Source organism: Xenopus tropicalis, chromosome 9, assembly GCF_000004195.4.
Source record: "Xenopus tropicalis strain Nigerian chromosome 9, UCB_Xtro_10.0, whole genome shotgun sequence".
Taxonomy (NCBI): domain Eukaryota; kingdom Metazoa; phylum Chordata; class Amphibia; order Anura; family Pipidae; genus Xenopus; species Xenopus tropicalis.
Genome location: NC_030685.2, coordinates 36,390,983 through 36,411,375, shown reverse-complemented (window position 1 = coordinate 36,411,375; position 20,393 = coordinate 36,390,983). Strand labels below are relative to the sequence as shown.

The 20,393-nt window shown below is 38.2% G+C and overlaps 1 protein-coding gene across 3 annotated transcripts in view; it reads right to left on the bottom strand.

The window, feature by feature from the left end:
• The window catches only part of LOC100496911, a 138,294-nt gene extending 132,734 nt beyond the window's left edge, over positions 1–5,560 (bottom strand). For all 3 annotated transcript variants that reach the window (XR_004220452.1, XM_031893160.1, XM_002941059.5), the window contains exons 1-2: positions 5,376–5,560; positions 657–707 (exon numbers count right to left, since the gene is read on the bottom strand). Coding sequence is in view for 2 of the 3 variants with exons in the window: in XM_031893160.1 (XP_031749020.1) it covers positions 657–707; positions 5,376–5,427 (103 nt within the window). In the remaining variant the exon portion in view is untranslated. The remainder of the gene's footprint in view (positions 1–656; positions 708–5,375) is intronic.
• Positions 5,561–20,393: the final 14,833 nt, after the last annotated feature.

Below are 20,393 nucleotides of genomic sequence, written 5' to 3'. Positions count from 1 at the left end.
TTTTGAGCTTCTGTATGAGCCCAAGTCGACCACGGCCCTTTAGCAGGGAAGATCTGTACCCAAATATGCCCAGTAAATCCCCATCTTCTTCTCTGCTGCTTACCTACACATGCTCTGTGCTGCTGTCAGTTACTGAGCTTAGGGACTGACTTACTTTATACTGTATATATATATATAATATACATTTTACAATATAAGGATGATTAGTAATATATACAGATTATTAGCACATAGCAGCTCTGAAACAAGTGCAAATAGCATCAGAATTATTAATCAACCCTATATCATCAGCTCATATAACAGGCAAAGCTCATTTTCTGCTTGGTGATTTGTAACAACCCTTAAGTTTAGCTTTTCAACAACTGCCCAGACCAAGCTGAGCATGTGACAATTCGGAAGGTCCAAATCATTACTACTATACTGTAGAGATGATGGACCTTAAGGCTGGTGCAATGCATCCAGTATATAAAATATGGCTTTTATACCTATATTTATCCTTTAAGTCACGGCCCAGATCTGATGATCTAAGCTGACAACAGGACTTTTCATTGTAAGTTGTCAAATCTGTTCACATCTAAGACTGAGAAGTTAGTGATCAAGCAAGAGACTGACTGAAAACCAGTTGAGCTTTTAAGAGAAATAAACACTGTAATTACCTGGACAGTCTGACATGCAGGAACCAGAGTCTTCAGAAATCTCCTGAGCTTCTACAAATAAAGAAACACATTATTAAGCCTTTTGATCTTTCTGTGAACATACATACTGTATACTGGTGAGGCCAACTAATGCATGGTATCAGAGTCGGACTGGGAGGTGCAGGGCCCATTACGTCCCCCCACCGCATTGTGGCCCCCCACACGTCCCTACCCAACCCCCATCCCACCTGCGTACCGAGGTGCATACCCTGTTGGTGTGTATGCTGATGTATGCCAGGGCAGACAACAATGGTTTTTTATCTATGTGGCTAGTTATGTATTTTAATGCAGCAAATGGTGACAAGGAGGTATAAATTGCCTGTAGGTAGGCACAGTCTGTTGCAGGTTGTACTTGTGTGCTGCCTACCTGCATCCAACATCTGCCCTGCCTTATGTGTGTTTCTCTACATCTGCATTTCTGCAGGGTACTGGCTTCAAGAAGAAATCATGATGAGAAGAGGACATTTATTCAATATGCTTATCTGTAACATGCATGGTGCAGGTTTCAGGTTTATGTGTATATTGTGTTAACCTTGGTCTCAGAATTTCCAGAGTCTGCCAAAATGAGCTTCGGCAAACAAGTGTAGGGGCTACAAGAGTAACATTGAAGTTCTATAACAAACAATACATTTTGCCAATTGTTATCATAACCTATAATAATAAATATGAATATTCTGCGTCCTGATGCAAACCAAGAAGGAGTAATACTGTTTTAAAGCAAATCCAAGGCATTGTGCCAAGTGAGAATATCCATAAACAAGCATTAGGTTAGGTTGTGATTCTGTGTCAGTTATTTACAAAAAAGCCAACAATCACTTTTTCAGTACCTGCTGCTTTTCTCTTTGGCTGTGCGCCCAAACTCAAAGTGTGTGGGGGGAATAGTATCTCTGCCTGTTACTTGATCCCAATCATTATTGTGTTCATGCATTTATATATAACCCTTTCCAAACCAAATCATTATTGTGTTCATGGATTTATATATAACCCTTTTCAAACCAAATCATTATTGTGTTCATGGATTTATATATAACCCTTTCCAAACCAAATCATTATTGTGTTCATGGATTTATATGCTGCAGTAGAAAGTTTACCGTGCTTATATCGGAAAACTTACATGCACTTGCATATAAGCACTGGTCAAGTTCAATGGTGCTGCCGCTATTCGCACAATGCCCATTGTGTCGACTGTGGCCTTTTTTTGAACAATGTGGGAGGCATTGGGAATGGTCCTCTCACTGGCTGCTCTAAAATATGTGGTAAAGACAGGGCTGGGGTGCATCTCTTTGCACACCCCCGGGGCGCAAGTGCTCTTAGAATGAGCACTAAGGGGTGTGCTCTTGCGCATTCAGAGTGACTGCTTTGAATATAGACATTCTCATTGGCTGAAAGTTTAAAGAGATCATTAATCTAAAAAACACAAAAATATGGAAAAAGCTTGCAACTGTGTTTGCCTGTATTCTGCACATATTTGTATATATGTATAGACAATACAGAGTTAACAGAATTTAAAAGAACATTCCCTTCTTTTGTACACAATGCCCTGTTTTGTGGTGGCACCATTCGCTGCATTCGTTCTTTTTAAGTGATTTAATATCTGTACAACATTATTGTAATTTAACAATACAAGTGTTATATAATATTATTTACATAATAAGCTGATAAAACAATATTAAATGGGCAGTCCACCTTAACTTAGCAGAGTTTCAGTTAGTCTTTTTGTAATTTTTGTATTTTTATCTTCTGCCTCTTTCTAGCTTTCAAATGTCACTGACCCCAACAGCCAAAAACCTATTGTTCTTTTACTTTTTATTACTTAGAATTTTGTTTGGCTCCCTACTATTTTCATTCAAGCCACTGCCCCACAGAGCAGAGCTATCTTTATGGATCCAAAGATAGGTAACCACACAAGACCCCACATATTATGGGTGGCCAGCCAATTACCTTAGGTAGGAAAAGAGCATTAGTGTATATAGTGGGTCAACATAGTGACAGCTAACACTTTTTATGAGTGTTGCCTAACCTGAGACTTGTCACTTGTCAAAGTATAATTCCCAGCAACCCAACAGCTGAATGCTGGACTTCATAATATAAATAATAGACCCCCAAAAAGGTCTGTTTTGCCTGGGGCCCAGCCACTTCTAAATGCAGTCCAGCTACAGAGTTTGAACAGCATTTAAAATAATTACTTTTGAGAGGAAACCATCAGTGTCCGGATTCAAGGGGCTGAATTATTGGCAATTACTCGCAGACAGATGTGCGTATATATTTCTATATGCCTTAGGTATAATTGCCAATGCCCCTGTGTATCATTTCTGCAACAGAAAGCTCATTGTGTCCCACATAGTTGAATTTTTTGCTTTTCTTTGCTACAATGGAACATACAATCACCTTAAACAAGGAGTTCAAAGGAAAAATATACATATGGAAATATGAATATATCAGTTTTTTAAAATGTATAAATGTTAGAGTAACCTATTATTTGCATTCAGTTTTATCCCAGGATTCTAAGAATGGGTGTTGGTGCTTTATCTTGTCTCCAGGCAGTACAGCAGTATAACTAATCAAGCGTGATGATGAAAACAACTATCATGCCAGCTCTAGCTTTCCCATGCATGCAGTGTGGTAGATTGTAGGACAGAAGGGATGACCCCACCCCTTTCTTATCAGTCTTGCTTTAATTTCCTACTGTAATTAAAACAAATACCACCCACATTCTTTGGACCAACTGAAACAATGGGCTACTTTGTATTGTTCAAATGGCATTTATATAAGTATGACCTTTTAGAGCCTTTGGAGCAAATGGGTTAATGCTTTCAGAGTTGCCTTGGATATTATTTGTTAATGAATGAAGCACGGCTGTGTATACAAGCAGCAGTACATGAATAAAATACATCATTCATACAAAGAGCAGACAGTGGGAAGACTGACCATTATTTTTATTAACCATTTAACAGAATTCAATTTTTATTTAACTTTGCCAGAGAATGATGTGTGAGGTCAGAGATTACTCTTTCTCAGCACATTTTCCTTTATACATATCTGTTTCCATAAAGTACTTCTTGGCAGAAATATGATCACTAAGCAGGAATAGCATATTTACAATCACTATCAGAGCCAATGTTATTATAGTCTATGGAGAACACGTTATCAAAGACAGACAGTATGGCAGCTCCCATAGAACTGTAAGTATTTTCACTGCCACAGTAAACTATGCTCTCATATTATGCTGCACTCTCGATAAGAAGAAATGAAGATAAATCAACATATACAAATTATTTATATTTTCCTCTAAATATATACTGCTGCTGATACCTGGGCTGCGTGATTAAATGCATTAAATTCAGTTTTCAAGATCTGTAACTATAGCGTAATCATTGTAATTGGGCCATTCACATCAGATCAGCAATCCTATTAGTCTGCAGACTTTTTATGTGCTGAGTTAGTGGTTTAGGTCTAAATGTGTTGCAACTTTAGGAACAAACTGGTTAACAAATTCAACAGCTGAAATACAATTTTTTCCTTCTGTAACTACCACGCCTTTCATTTTTCAGACTTAGTCCAGTTCCCAAGGCTATCAGCATTATGGGGGAAGTATGTGGAGGATTTAACCAAAGCTTAATTACATGGATGTAATATACAGACTCCACTCTGACCATTCATTTTGCTCTCTGAGCTTGCAATCCTTTGTTTTTTTCTTTCAGCAGAAAGTGACAGTTATTGGCCTTCGGGTGGCCTCTACTTAGGTATTTCAGTAACAAGCGTGAATTGATATGAATGAGTGTCTTATTAGCACTTAAGAAAATCCAACTCCTTGAAGGCAATTCAGTTTAAAATGCTCTGTCATCAATGGGAACTTTTGTTTGAAGTCACAGTTCTGCACATTCGAGAACAAAAAAAACAAGTAATTCATATAGTTGCTTGCATAGTTTTTTCTTAGAAATTAAATACTGAAACAAAATAGTTTTTGGTATGTATATAGCTTTCTCTTTAACCCTAAAATAAAATTCTACATTTCAGTGGATTTATTGGACTTTTTGAGCTATTGCATGACTTTTACATTTTGCAGATTCCATACATACTCTGAGCGGAAAGAAATTGCAGAAATGTAAACAGTTACCCGTCAGTCTACATGGCAGCTTCTTAATGGCAGAGCTTGTGTGCAACATACCATATCACACGCACAAACATTTGAATGCCATCTCTGTTGGCATCAGACCTGCAGGACAGTGCCTTTGTGGAAGGAAGGTATTAGTGTCAGGGCTGTGCATGGTTCAGCTACCTTGCACAGAACTATTTCTTTAATGCCCACTGAGCACACAAACTGCCAGAAATACGACACTGATTGCACATCTATCCTGATACAAGTTTGCCAAGATACTGTCATTGTGAGGGCCACTGTTATAACTGTGTGGAAAAGCACCAAATCTCTCAGCATATAAGAAAAAACTGATTATTCTGATACTGAAATAACTGCTCAATAATATGAGTGAATCGTTGTATTAAAGCATCAATATGACAAAATACTGCACTGCAGTTATTCATAAGTCTAATATAACTACTAGCAAACCCCTGCCTAAGATTTAACACTGATTATTATTAAACATGGATTGCAATACACAATTTATAATGCTGCAGCTAGAATATGCAGTTTAGGAATATAAATGGTATGTTTGTACTTACTGCCCATAAAGCCTGCCGCAATAACACACAGTAACACAGCAGGCAGCTCCATGTCCACAGGGTCAACTGCTTTAGTTCTACATTAACAAAGGAACATTGGTCCTCTTCTCAAAAGGAGCTCACAACCTTTGCATGAATGAAAACTTTCTTTACAAAGCGCAGGCTTCTTAATTCCCTGCCCACTGCAGAAGGAGGGATGGGGTCTTTAAGAACAAAACAGAGCCTATCAGAACCTGCTGCTTAACTTGTACTACACACCCTTCCCCAGGGAAGCAAACTTGCAGCCAATCAGAGAAGAGACCAATTCCTATGAAAACAAGAAGGGATCTTGCTGTTAAGCATCTGTAGTACAAAACTATACAGTATGTATTCAGGAAAAAAGAAGTGGGAGGAAAGCTTCTAATCATTTTCTAATGTGTTAAATTTTATAGCTATACAACACAGATCTGTCTTCTATGAATATCATAGTTTGCCCTAAATTCCATCTAGTCTTCAGTGCAATAATCTTCCACAGCCCCTGAAATATACACTATAACACTATTTGGTATAAAGTATCTGCATAGACCATATAGCCAACAGTTTCTGGACACCCCTTCCTCCTTTGGAACAACAATCTTTGTCCAGTTCCAAACTGCGAAGCAACATCTCCAAAGAACTATTAATCAGGACTATGGATTTCCTATGGGCAATCGGCTGCACCAAAGGCTAACATCTCCATGTGCACTGCCAGGAGTTGCAATTCCAAGAGTTAGCTGAACTGGTCTATAAGTCACTGCCATTAGACTTAGGAGCAGTGGAAATGTGTTCTCTGGAATAATGAATCAGCCTTTACCATCTGGTAGTCTAAGGCACAAGTCTGAGTTTTGTGGATGCCAAGACAATGCTACCTGTCTAAATGTGTGATGGTGGCATTTTGGCACCCAAAGCAGAAGGTGATGGTGCTATTGTAAAGGGCAAGATTTCCAGCAAAATAACTGTAAATCTTTTCTAAAGCTGGCCATACACATACCAATAAAATCAGATGAAATGTTGATTTGGCAGGTTTGAATATGTAATTATTTGATGGACAGTGTCAACCAATGCATGATGCATTGGTAGTTGAGGAGGTGAAGATGAGTTTAAGCAATTCGTTTAGTTCTGGCTGTTGCTCTGAATGAAGAGAACAATAGAATGGTGGCCAACCTATGTATGGCCACTTGTATGGTATCCCAAATTAGTCAGGTACCAACAAGTGTATTGCCACATTTAAAGTTGCCACTGTGCCCAGTGGTTAGTACTGCTGCCTTGCAGTGTTGAGGTATAATTACAATTACATAGCACTTGCAAGAAGTTGAATGTTCTTCTGTGACTGTGTAGGTTTCTGCAGGGCAATACAGCTTTCTCCCACTTTACAGAAACATACAGGCATGTTAATTGGCTTGTAATGAAATGGTCCACAGTGTGTGTGAATGTGACAGAAACATTAGGCTGCAACTGATATTAATATGGAATAATCTCTGTAAAGGTCTGCATAAATGTAAGTGCAAAATATCAGCACTATATTATAAATTATACTGGTTCATGCTGTCAACTTTATCACCATCTACCACTGCCTCCTGGCCATTGCAGGACACAATACTGAACTTTAACTACTACAGACATTAGATGCAGAGTTGTGACAGAGTTGTGAGAAGTGGGAGCTCATATTGATGAGGTGGCAGCAGCATATCTGAGTTACCTTTAGGATATACAGTAGGTTGGATGACCAATTACTGTGGCACCTAAGTGCAGTGTGTTAGCTCGATCTTTTGGATGGATGTTGGAGGTGGGCATTTTGCAAACAGACAGAAAGTCCTTTAGCCATACCATAGATTTAAAGAGTAACAGGTTCCAGTAAAAACTTTGAAGTAAATTTACAAAGTATCCAAAACAATCCCCAGTTCAAATAATACATGTGTGTGTGGAAATGTACTGCACCTTTCCTAGAGTGTCAATATTCAGGTGCCATTAATGAAATATAACTAATTTAGACTGCTGCTCCAACAAAGAGAGCGCCAGACTCATTAATATGAATGAGAAAGTTACAATGGAATGGCCTAAAGAGCAAAAAGTGAATGACAGTTAGTTGACCATTTAGATTCCTGAATCAAAGCCAAGAGAAGATCTGCAGCAACATTTCATAATATCTGTCCATCTGAGATCCTCAGCCAAGTTGGCAGGGTGTAAGCAAGCTTCCAAGGGGAAATGGTAAATATTGCATCATCAGACTGGCATACACAAAGCTCACAACAGAGCTTTTGGACAAGTATAAAAGAAAGGAGCATCTTTAAACATTTATATCCTTGGTTTAGAAAATCTTAATAATACTATAAACTTGGCTAGCTGGACTTCATTAAGATTTCACCAAGTAGGGAGACAGCACTAAATATCGAATGAAACAGACTGGCTCTAAATTTACAAAGAAAATAAAAAGCAGAAACAAGAGGAAAGAGTAGCGAAGGCGTGAGTAGAGAAAATAAAATGTGACTTAAAATGGAACATTTGAGCTACTCTGGCAACTCATTGCCCCACTGGGACCATTCCAGGGATCAATTTCCCTTCTCGCAAACTTATAGTATTCACCACCTTTACATTGTGAAAATTAAACAAAAATACACTTAGTTGTTAGGCTTGTGCCAGTATGAAAGGGTTTTCTCTGATATTATTATTATTTAATAATCAGCCTGGGAAAAAACAACATTTGCTTTGAGAGGACTGGAAAATTATTACACACTTTCATATTCATCTCCATTTGGGTGCTGATAGACCATATGATATCCATTCATATAACTGATCTTTCATTTTAAGATTGGGAGACCCATATACACCTTTTTACCTTCCATTTACCATTTTCACACACTGTGTATTGAGGACTATTTCATTATTACATTTTTGAAATTGCATATATTTTTGTTTCACTATTTTAACATATTCTGGAACTTAGGTGGTAAGTCTAATTCATTAATGGACGTTAAGGCAGGTTTGCACTTAATAGAGGAGATATTTACTTCCAAAGGAGAGTGCCTGTCTTGATAAATGCCCCTATAATCTTCTTTGTGTACAAATGGGAACTATATTATAAAATGACATGGTACCAACTAATGTTTTTGTAGTGCATGTATTAAAAATTTGGGGGTTTTCTAAATAAGGGGTCTTTCCATGATATGGATAACCCTACCTAAAGTCTACTGGGGAAGGTCTGTGTAGGCCAAATGGTGGATAGGAATGGGGGTAAGCAAGAAGGTAGAGGCATTTAGGAAGGGCTAAGAAGCACTGCCTTGGGTGCTATTACTACTTTGTTTGGCTTTGAGTTACGCTGTAGTTTACTGTCAAGTGTAGGCAAAAGAAAGCATTAGGTTTGGGGCTTTAAGGGGATAATGATGAGGCTTACTTGTAGGCTATCCCCTCTGATTACAATGGTATGTGATTCACAGAGATTTTTCCTGAACTAAGAGGTTGTGGTAACAAAAAGCAGACAAAATGCCATGTGTGACATTAGACTTTAGGGTCATTCATCAGATAGCGTTTATTGAAATATTAATTTGAAGTCTGAAGAACAAAGACTTCTCAGCTGGACTTTTGTTTTTAAATCTGGTAATCCCATGTAGAGGGCTTGGTCCACAGCAGGTTTGAGCTATATAAATAAACACATTCATCAGTAACAAGACAACGCAGATGGAGCACGTATTAGCTACCAGCGAGGAGCCAAAAGGGCCCCTTTCTCAAACAATATTGCAGTCACAGCTTATTTCAAATTTTACAAAGGCATTGTAGAGTTTAACACCCACCCCCCTTCCTCGGACTAATCCCACACACAAATCAGCCTGACAGCATCCAGAAAAATATAGTGCTCCAGGGTCAATAAGCAAAAGATTATAAAGAAGCTGAATGCATTATACTTACCCTACTGAAGCCCCTAATGCTTAGGAGTTGTTTCCACTGTTGCAGATTTTCTTTTCCCATACCGTACAATTTTTTCCCCATACCTTATTGCCAGGGGGTTGGTTTACAAGAAGGGTCTCCATTCATTGTAAGGTGAAATAATGGCACATCCTTGGCTGATAAGTAGGGGGGTGCTTGTTTTTAGATGGTTAAGTAACACAGGGATATCCCCCTATACAATCATTCCCCATTTTCAATTCACAGCTTACCCTTTATCTCTTCTTGAACCTCCCCTATTTGCCATTTTTTTTTACCCTTTCTGTCTTTACTCCTCCACTTTCACATGCTCCCACAACAGCCTTTATCATAATCTTATATTTTCTTGTTTGTATCCTCCTTTCACACTGTGCTCTCCATTGTTGTCTTAATTCCTCCCCTCCTGCTTAAATTATTATCTCCTTTTAACTCTGCCTTAATTTTTTGCCTCCCCTTCTCTCCTAAGAGCTATGACACATGGTGCTACTTGTAGCCAGTTACTTGTCACAGCTTGTCACCAGAAAATACCCTGCCATAAACAATAATGAGAATTATCTCTGCTAAAAAAAGTAGAGACAATTGTCTATTTTGTAGCCACGACAAGCAGCCGCCTACATTCTGTTCTCCTTTTTAATGCTTCTTACTTCCACCACTTCTGTTTCACAATCTATTGAATTTCATTCTTTTTTTCTCTGTTGTTCCATCTCTTTTACCTTTTCTTTTAACCTTCCTTTTATGCGTGTTATTTATTTATTTTTTTTCATTTCCTGAAGCATTGGCGAAAGTTCATCTTTCAGTAGAAAACAAAACCCAAATGTGACCTTCCTTGTCCTGATCTGACGCCAAAAATAATGCTCAGTGAGAAGGGGTGGCATTATGAAGAATGCCTCTGGGCAGCCTTTGGAGAAAAGTCACCCTTGGCAAGCTGGAAGTGACAATGGGGTACTTTTGTGTCTAAGAGAAGCTTATATCCAAAATATATTGCTTGGTAATCTGAGCAACATTCTCTTAATAGTTTGACCACTAGAGGGCACTTTCCATAAGAGGATGAGGTTGCATAGTATCAGCAAATTATAGCTGCTAAAAATAAAACATATACTGTATATGTACAATAAAAAAGTCCAATGTCCAGCAAAATCTTTTCCAATAACATTTATTATACATATATACGTATATACATATACATATATATGGGACAATAAAGAATAAATTGTAGGATTACTTGTCAATTTGAAAAAAACTCTGGGAAGGTAGAACACATTACTGAGATGGATTCTCTAATAAGGGAACCTGAAGTGAAGCTGGGTGAACCTGCTGTCAGTGTTTCTGCTGCTGACACTTGCATCTGGGGGTTCTGCTAGGTCTGCACTAATGCTGTTACTGCATTCATTATTAGATGGCGTCAGTCACAGTTTTATAGAGGGGACTCAAACAAACAAGACCACTACCTTAAAGAGTCATTTAGTTAATATATTACAAGTATGGGATCCCTTATCTGGAAACCCGATATCCAGAAAGCTCCGAATTACGGAAAGCCTGTCTCCCATAGACTCCATTATAAGCAAATAATTCAGATTTTAAAAATTGATTTCCTTTTTCTCTGTAAAAATAAAACAGTGCTTTGTATTTGATCCAAACTAAGATATAATTAATCCTAACTGGATGCAAAATAATCTTATTAAGTTTAATTAATGTTTTATTGATTTTTTAATAGACTTAAAGTATGAAGATCCAAATTACGGAAAGACCCCTTACTCGGAATACCCTTGGTCCTGGGCATTCTGGATAACGGGTCCTATACCTGTATTTGTATCTTCAACAGTAAAAATTTCTGATTCTAGTTTCAGGCCTGTTTAAGCTTCCAGACATAATTCTTATCTTTTTCCAATAGCCTTTTGTAGTGTCATAATCTTGTCATTTGTTCTTTAAAGTGATACTGACACTAAAAATTACTTTTTTAAATATGAATGTGCATAAAAAGTTTCCTATAGGTCATGTTGATAGTTTCTTGCCGATACAGCTGCTTCTGTAAGTAATTGTTACCTGAAGTTCCTAAACCCAACTGTTTTGCCGACCTGACTGTTCCTCCTTAATTGTAAGCTCTTTTGTGCAGGGCTCTCTTCACCTCTTGTATCGGTTATTGATTGCTTTATATGTTACTCTGTATGTCCAATGTATGAAACCCACTTATTGTACAGCGCTGCGGAATATGTTGGCGCTTTATAAATAAATGTTAAAAATAATAATAATCTGTCAGTTATAGCTTCTAATACTAACGGACTCCTGCGGCACAAATATGGCAGCCTACTCATAGAGGAACATGGGGGATCAGATGGGTAGTATAATGGAATTGGGCAAATACTTAAATACAAAATTATAAAAAGCATGCAAAGACAATGTTAAGATATATTTAAAAACGTGTTTAATTTCAGGTGTGAGTATCTCTTTAACACAACTTTGGTGTTGCCAGTGGAATACAATTAGTAATTATTTTCTGCAGGTATAACTGCTCCAGGTACAACCCCTATATTTTATTTTTTTTTTGTACAGAGGTATATATAAATATATATATATATATATATATATATATATATATATATATATATATAAATATCAATAAATTGATAGCATAACATTCCCTTTTAGGAGTGTTCTTTGGTTACTTTAGTTTTATCCACATTGCAATTGCTCAGAAAATGTAAAAACATGTTCATAGTGCCATCTGGTGGATAAAGTGCAAAATAACAATGCCTAAATAGTACCTTTCATGGGGTTGTATAGTCACTCAGAGTTGCACACCGTTTATCAGTATTAGCAGTTGGACTGCTTCTGCCAGGAAGTAAATGGAAATCTACAGCATTACCCCTTTAGGTTTATCTATTTGGTATTTGGATAGAGCATCCAAGTTAAACATTCCCCTTGTCTGGGTCCTGTAAACCCACCATTGCCCCTTTTTTGTAACATATGCCCATAAACTCTTTTTGGCATAGGCAACCTTCAGAACATTATTGACAAGGAAATAATGACAGATGGTGCTGGGTGAGAGAAGTACATACATACATATATACATACATACATAAATAGAAACCAGAGACTTTATGTCACACAGCACTAGGCACAATAATGGGCATAGATGGGCACACAATAAAAAACCATGCTCCCAGCATTTACATATTTAATTCCCACCATAAGTAGGTGTTAAATATAGGGCTGTGTATGGCATTGATTGACTTGTGCACAAGTGAGAGGCAATAGGGATAAGAGGTCATTTTTTTTGTGCACTTCCATTGTTAAAGCCTGGACCATGATAGCACAATTTATAAAACAACTGGAAGATATTTATGGATAAATAACTTTAATTGTTTCGGCTCTGACAAAGCATCAAGCATAGAAACATCAAGAATTATTTCATCACAAGCTTTAAGCATTATGCTGCTACCCATAAGGATTCTACACTGTGACTTTCATCACCAGTATCTTGATTGTTGCTATGCAAGGGTTAAAATACCCATTACACTTTGCTGACCACTTGCCGTTGACTTCAGTAGAGGTGCTGTGGTTCACAGTGGACATGTATGTATTGTATGGCCTAAATATAAAAGAGTTTCAGCAGATAAATATAAGTACAGAGTGACTTAAAGTGGGTCCCACTGATATTAATACAAAACAATCTGCAGCAAGTAGCAGGCTGGTTTATGCTGCTGATCATGGCATAGCCTTTACAAGAATAAAATGTACCCAGCTATATCTCAGTAATGCCAATGCTGTCCCTCTCTTACAATACAAATCTCAAGCTTTTGACATTAAAAAGTAGTAGATACCTTACATAGTAACATAGTAAGTTGGGTTGAAAAAAGACATACGTCCATCACGTTCAACCATAATGCCTATATATAACCTGCCTAACTACTAGTTGATCCAGAGGAAGGCAAAAAACCCCATCTGAAGCCTCTCTAATTTGCCGCAGAGGGGAAAAAATTCCTTCCTGACTCCAAGATGGCAATCGGACCAGTCCCTGGACTTCTTGTCTTTTGTAATTTAGAATAATATTCTTACATGCGCTCTAGACTGGGGCTAACATTCTTTCAAATACCTACCTTGTAAATTATGAATAAACAGGTACTGTTACAGGTAAGTGCTAAAAGTCACAGGTTATTTATACATAGCCTGTAGCTTTTTTGCATACATAATCCACTGGTTATATATGCAAAGGTGTCCTACACTGTACACTGCAGCTCCTCCCTTGTTGAACTATCCAGACTAAGGAATTTCCCTTGAGGAAGATGCAAACACCAAAGAACTCCAAAGGGGCTTGCAAAAAACTCCCATGGACAACATTAAGAATGATCTTGGCACAACTTTACTCACAAAAAGAAGCGATCTACATGACTTCCATATTGTTTGAGACAAAGTAACATTTTTCTTTGATTTACCCCTCTGCTCCTCAGTGTAAAATTTTAAATAAAACAATTCAGATGTAAGTAAAGTGCACATTCCAGACTTTAATTTAACATTATTTGCATACATTTCAGTTTCACCATGTAGAAATTCCAACACTTTTCATATATAGTCCCACTCGATACAGGGCACCATAATATGTTGGGCAATTGGTTTGACAGGTATTTGTGATTACTCAGGTGTGTTGCACTGATTCATTAGTGTATTAATAAAAGGCCTAGGCTGCTTCTACCATTTAGAGTCTGAAGTTGCCATTGTTCAAGGTGAGGAGAAAAGCTGTGCCAATGAAAGTCAAGAAAGCTATTATGAGGCTGAAAAACAAGAATAAAACCATTAGAGACATCAACTGTCTGGAATATCATTAATAAGAAAGAATGCACTGGTTAGCTCTGTAATCACAAAAGGCATTAGTAGGCCAAGGAAGACCACTGCTGATGACAAAAGAATCCTCACTATGGTAAAGAAAAATCTTTAAACGTCTGTCCAGCAGATCAGAAACACTCTTCAGGGGGCAGGTATATCTTTGTCAGAGACTACTATCTGCAAAAGACTTCATGAACAGAAATACAGAGGCTACACAGCAAGATGCAAACTGCTAGTTAGCCACACAAATGGTCAGATTAGTTTGCTTAAAAGTACTTAAAAAAGCCTGCAGAATTCTGTAAAAATGTGTTATATATATACATATGAGAGCAAGATTAACCTGTATCAGAGTGATGATGAGAGGAAAGTGTGAAGACAAAAAGAAACTGCCCAAGATCCAAAGCATACCAGCTCATCTGGTGGTGTTATGGCTTGGGCATGTATGGCTGCCACAGGTACTAGCACACTTCTCATTATTGATGTAAATGCTGATGGCAGTTGCACAATCAATTCCGAGGTGTATAGAAACAGCTTATCTGCTTAAGTTCCAGTAAATGCCTCCAAACTCATTGGACAGCACTTCATCCTGCAAGACATGATCCCAAACCTAGTTCTGCGCTTAAGGGCAAATGCCCATACCTGGTGCACTCTTACCTTCCAATTTGTACCTGTATATTACCAAACCACTTAGATTATAAGCTCTACGGGGCAGGGACCTCCTTCCTACTGTGTCTCTTACCACATGGCACTTATTCCCTGTGTATTTACAGTGGCTTGCAAAAGTATTCGGCCCCCTTGAACTTTTCCACATTTTGTCACATTACAACCACAAACATGAATCAATTTTATTGGAATTCCACGTGAAAGACCAATACAAAGTGGTGTACACGTGAGAAGTGGAACGAAAATCATACATGATTCCAAACATTTTTTACAAATAAATAACTGCAAAGTGGGGTGTGCGTAATTATTCAGCCCCCTGAGTCAATACTTTGTAGAACCACCTTTTGCTGCAATTACAGCTGCTAGTCTTTTAGGGTATGTCTCTACCAGCTTTGCACATCTAGAGACTGAAATCCTTGCCCATTCTTCTTTGCAAAACAGCTACAGCTCAGTCAGATTAGATGGACAGCGTTTGTGAACAGCAGTTTTCAGATCTTGCCACAGATTCTCGATTGGATTTAGATCTGGACTTTGACTGGGCCATTCTAACACATGGATATGTTTTGTTTTAAACCATTCCATTGTTGCCCTGGCTTTATGTTTAGGGTAGTTGTCCTGCTGGAAGGTGAACCTCCGCCCCAGTCTCAAGTCTTTTACAGACTCCAAGAGGTTTTCTTCCAAGATTGCCCTGTATTTGGCTCCATCCATCTTCCCATCAACTCTGACCAGCTTCCCTGTCCCTGCTGATGAGAAGCACCCCCAGAGCATGATGCTGCCACCACCATATTTGACAGTGGGGATGGTGTGTTCAGAGTGATGTGCAGTGTTAGTTTTCCGCCACACATAGCGTTTTGCATTTTGGCCAAAAAGTTCCATTTTGGTCTCATCTGACTAGAGCACCTTCTTCCACATGTTTGCTGTTTCCCCCACATGGCTTGTGGCAAACTGCAAACGGGACTTCTTATGGTTTTCTGTTAACAATGGCTTTCTTCTTGCCACTCTTCAATAAAGGCCAACTTTTTGCAGTGCACGACTAATAGTTGTCCTATGGACAGATTCCCCCACCTGAGCTGTAGATCTCTGCAGCTCGTCCAGAGTCACCATGGGCCTCTTGGCTGCATTTCTGATCAGCGCTAGGTGGACGGCCTTGTCTTGGTAGGGTTACAGTTGTGCCATACTCCTTCCATTTCTGAATGATCCCTTGAACAGTGCTCCGTGGGATGTTCAAGGCTTTGGAAATCTTTTTGTAGCCTAAGCCTGCTTTAAATTTCTCAATAACTTTATCCCTGACCTGCCTGGTGTGTTCTTTGGACTTCATGGTGTTGTTGCTCCCAATATTCCCTTAGACAACCTCTGAGGCCGTCACAGAGCAGCTGTATTTGTACTGACATTAGATTACACACAGGTGCACTCTATTTAGTCATTAGCACTCATCAGGCAATGTCTATGGGCAAATGACTGCACTCAGACCAAAGGGGGCTGAATAATTACGCACACCCCACTTTGCAGTTATTTATTTGTAAAAAATGTTTGGAATCATGTATGATTTTCCTTCCACTTCTCACGTGTACACCACTTTGCATTGGTCTTTCACGTGGAATTCCAATAAAATTGATTCATGTTTGTGGCTGTAATGTGACAAGATGTGGAAAAGTTCAAGGGGGCTGAATACTTTTGCAAGCCACTGTATATATATTTATTTATTATAACACTTCCCTGTGTGTAATTTTGTAAGATTGTACAGCGCTGCGTACCCTTGTGGCGCTTTATAAATAAAGTTATACATACATACATACTGCTAAAGCAACAGGGGAGTTTCTCAAAGCTAAATTTTGCATGGCTAAGCCAGTTACCTGGATTTAAATCCAATTAAGTTTCATGTTCAGCATATGGAAGGCATGCTCAAAGGGACAAGCCCCCAGAACAAGCATGAATTGAAGGTGACTGCAGTAGAAGCATGGCACAGCATCACCAGATAAGATACTCAGCATGTGACGATGTATATGAATCACAAACTTCAAGCACACATTCCATGTAAGGGATATGCACTAAGTACTAAACATGACTGCTTTAATATACCTACCATTACTTTCTTCCAAACATTATGGTGCCCTGAAATGAGGGGGACTATGTATAAAAAGTGTTGTAATTGCTACATGGTGAAACTGAAATGTATGCAAATACATTAATGTAAATACTTTAAAGTCTAAAATGTGCCCTTTAATCATGGGATGGCATAAGTGTTGCTTCAGTTTCCCAAAGTTCCCACACATGGTTTCGGTTCGGTTGTCTGCACGAGGAAACTTTGTGTGAATTCGGAAAGCCAAAGCGATGCATAGGCCTTTCCACCAGCAAATCCCTTTATTACTAGTAGAAAGGCTTTTCAGGGAGATAAGCCACCCGTAGTAGCAGAGATTTATTGTTGGCAAATAATCTCCCTGTGGGACACTACCCTACAGCAGGGCAGTGAGCAATCATGTGATATTTGTTGACGGGAAAAGGACAATTTAGCTGTCTAAATATTAACACAATGGACATACTGGGCAGACACCCACACAAGCCAATGAGTGGAATCAACAGACCCACATTATTATTATTTTATTTTTTTAACAATTAACAGCAAGATGTTGCAAGGCAGACTGTTCAAACACACACCTTAGTGACCCTAAGACACTCGAGTTTCTGACTGTTCTGCTCTGTTTCTTCCCTTTTAGCACATTCAATTGTTTATGATGGTTTATACTGTATATCATTTAATACTTTACATACTGCATAGGGCGGAATCAAAGGTGTTTGCGGGAAGTCAATAGGCACACAAAGCGTTAAATAGCTCACCAACCTTTATAAGCCACACCCATATATTTATTTCTGCACCAAAGAAAAGAAACCACAGTAACAATGCAAGATGTGAGTAAAATAACTCAATTTATTTGATTCCAAACTTGAGATGGTAGGTGTAAAGGAGAATTTTATGGGTGTGTGAAGTTACCAGAACAGAATACTGCAGCGTCTGCGAGACACCATGATTAGGAAAGGAGAAGACAGTGAAGATCTTTCTAAACAAATTTTATCACCTCACTGACTAAGTAGCGCTAAGGGAGAACAGGCATTTATTTACAGTATCAACGAATACATATAAAGTAATGGTAAATGGACATGTATACATACAAGTAAAATTGCATTATGGGACTTAATAGTTTAGGACTAGACACAAAGTGAGGCATGCCTCAGCACAAACAGTGCTTTATCTAGATTACCAGTAAGAATTGCAACATCTAATGCCTAAATCTAATTTCTACATCATCATATTCTGAAAACCATTTATCCAGAGGTCTCAAATACAACAATGCTGTTTCCCCTAAGGTCCTATTAAAGCAAAATGTTTATACTGTATATCATTTAATACTTTACATACTGCATAGGGCGGAATCAAAGGTGTTTGCGGGAAGTCAATAGGCACACAAAGCGTTAAATAGCTCACCAACCTTTATAAGCCACACCCATATATTTATTTCTGCACCAAAGAAAAGAAACCACAGTAACAATGCAAGATGTGAGTAAAATAACTCAATTTATTTGATTCCAATGAACTGAAAGTACATCAATTTGATTTCTCCTTCAGCTACATGTTTATCACATGGCTGTAAACATACTGCAACTTTAACAGAGAGCACTTTTGGTCCATTAGATCTACTGCAGCAATCTTCAAAAGCACAGTCTCCCTACAGACAAAATGTGATATTTAACAAATATATGTCTAAAATTCTATACAGATTTAATATACAGATCTGCTACAAATGACTAACAGTTTTTTGTTTAACATTTACTTGCAACACATATACACTAAAAAGAAAAACATTCACTGGGGCATACCAATATGCTTAGGCACCCCCAGCAAATCCCGTTTCAAGGTTTTTTTTCCCAGCCTTGAGCACCTTTTAAGGAAAAAAAACGTCACTGGCTCAAGACAAATATTATTCAATTCAGATACATCAAACGGAAGAAAAAGGCACCAACTTCATTGGTGAAAAGTAATATTTGGCAGTATGAGACCTAACAGAGCTGTGGTTTGGAGAGATGCAGCGCGCGTCCTTTTGCTAAGAAAATAAAAGGTTAAGTCTCCTTCCTCTCAGACGGTTTGGCTGGGCTCTATAAAGCCAAGGTTTCCTGTAAGCCTGTGCACATGTACAGTTTCCCATCAGCACTCATCATACCGTATGTGGTGTGCACATATCAGTTTAGCACTTGCCTAAACCCAATAATCAGACTTTGCTGCACTGCATTTGTCTGGTAGAAACTAATATTCACACCATACAATTCCAAAGCACTAGCAAGATAAATACAGCCCCCCCTTGATTATGGAATGTGGGGGGTAATCACTATTCACTATCTTTTAATGCCCTTAACACCTTGTGAGAGATCATGCTAGACACAGCAATATAGAAACCTCAAGCAAGGAGAAGGTTTGCTCTGCTTCTTTCATTATTTTTTCCTGCTAGTACAGCTTCAGCCTGAGTGTAGGTACACGGAAGGGAGTGAAGGTTGGCCAGAAAATGCCTGCTTTCACGTTTTTTGGCCTGGCCCTGCACTCAGGCAGAAGCTGCACTTTCCAGTGCAGATACATGGAGCTGTGAAAAAGATCGGATGCAGAAAAAAACAAGAGAAGCAGAGCAAAAATGCAGACTGAGAGAAGTGGAAGATGGTCTTACCTCCTATCATACAGGTTCCATACCCACCACTCCTTTATATATTTTCATTAATGAAAAACAAAAAAGTGTAATTTGTTAAAAAGTATCCATAAATGCCTTTAAATCAACAACACCTACTGTAAGGGGAAACACTGCACTTATACATATGGCTTATCTTGCTTATACTTTGAAGTAAATGTACAGTAAGGCGCATTTAAAGAAAAAACAACGGTTCTTTTATTCCTATAATATTTTGCAACTATCACTAAATGCAGTACGTCCATTAGCTATACTGCACACAAATGCATTGCAAGTATCCAGTTACATGCTAAACTCATCTTTAAAATACTCTTTGACAAATAAAATTTCTACATTTTGTCTGAATTGGGTGGAGTTTACCAGGCACAGCTGTCCAATCAGATTCCTCATACAAAGATACCACAGTAATGACTTCAATTGGACAAACTTGAGATGGTAGGTGTAAAGGAGAATTTTATGGGTGTGTGAAGTTACCAGAACAGAATACTGCAGCGTCTGCGAGACACCATGATTAGGAAAGGAGAAGACAGTGAAGATCTTTCTAAACAAATTTTATCACCTCACTGACTAAGTAGCGCTAAGGGAGAACAGGCATTTATTTACAGTATCAACGAATACATATAAAGTAATGGTAAATGGACATGTATACATACAAGTAAAATTGCATTATGGGACTTAATAGTTTAGGACTAGACACAAAGTGAGGCATGCCTCAGCACAAACAGTGCTTTATCTAGATTACCAGTAAGAATTGCAACATCTAATGCCTAAATCTAATTTCTACATCATCATATTCTGAAAACCATTTATCCAGAGGTCTCAAATACAACAATGCTGTTTCCCCTAAGGTCCTATTAAAGCAAAATGTTCT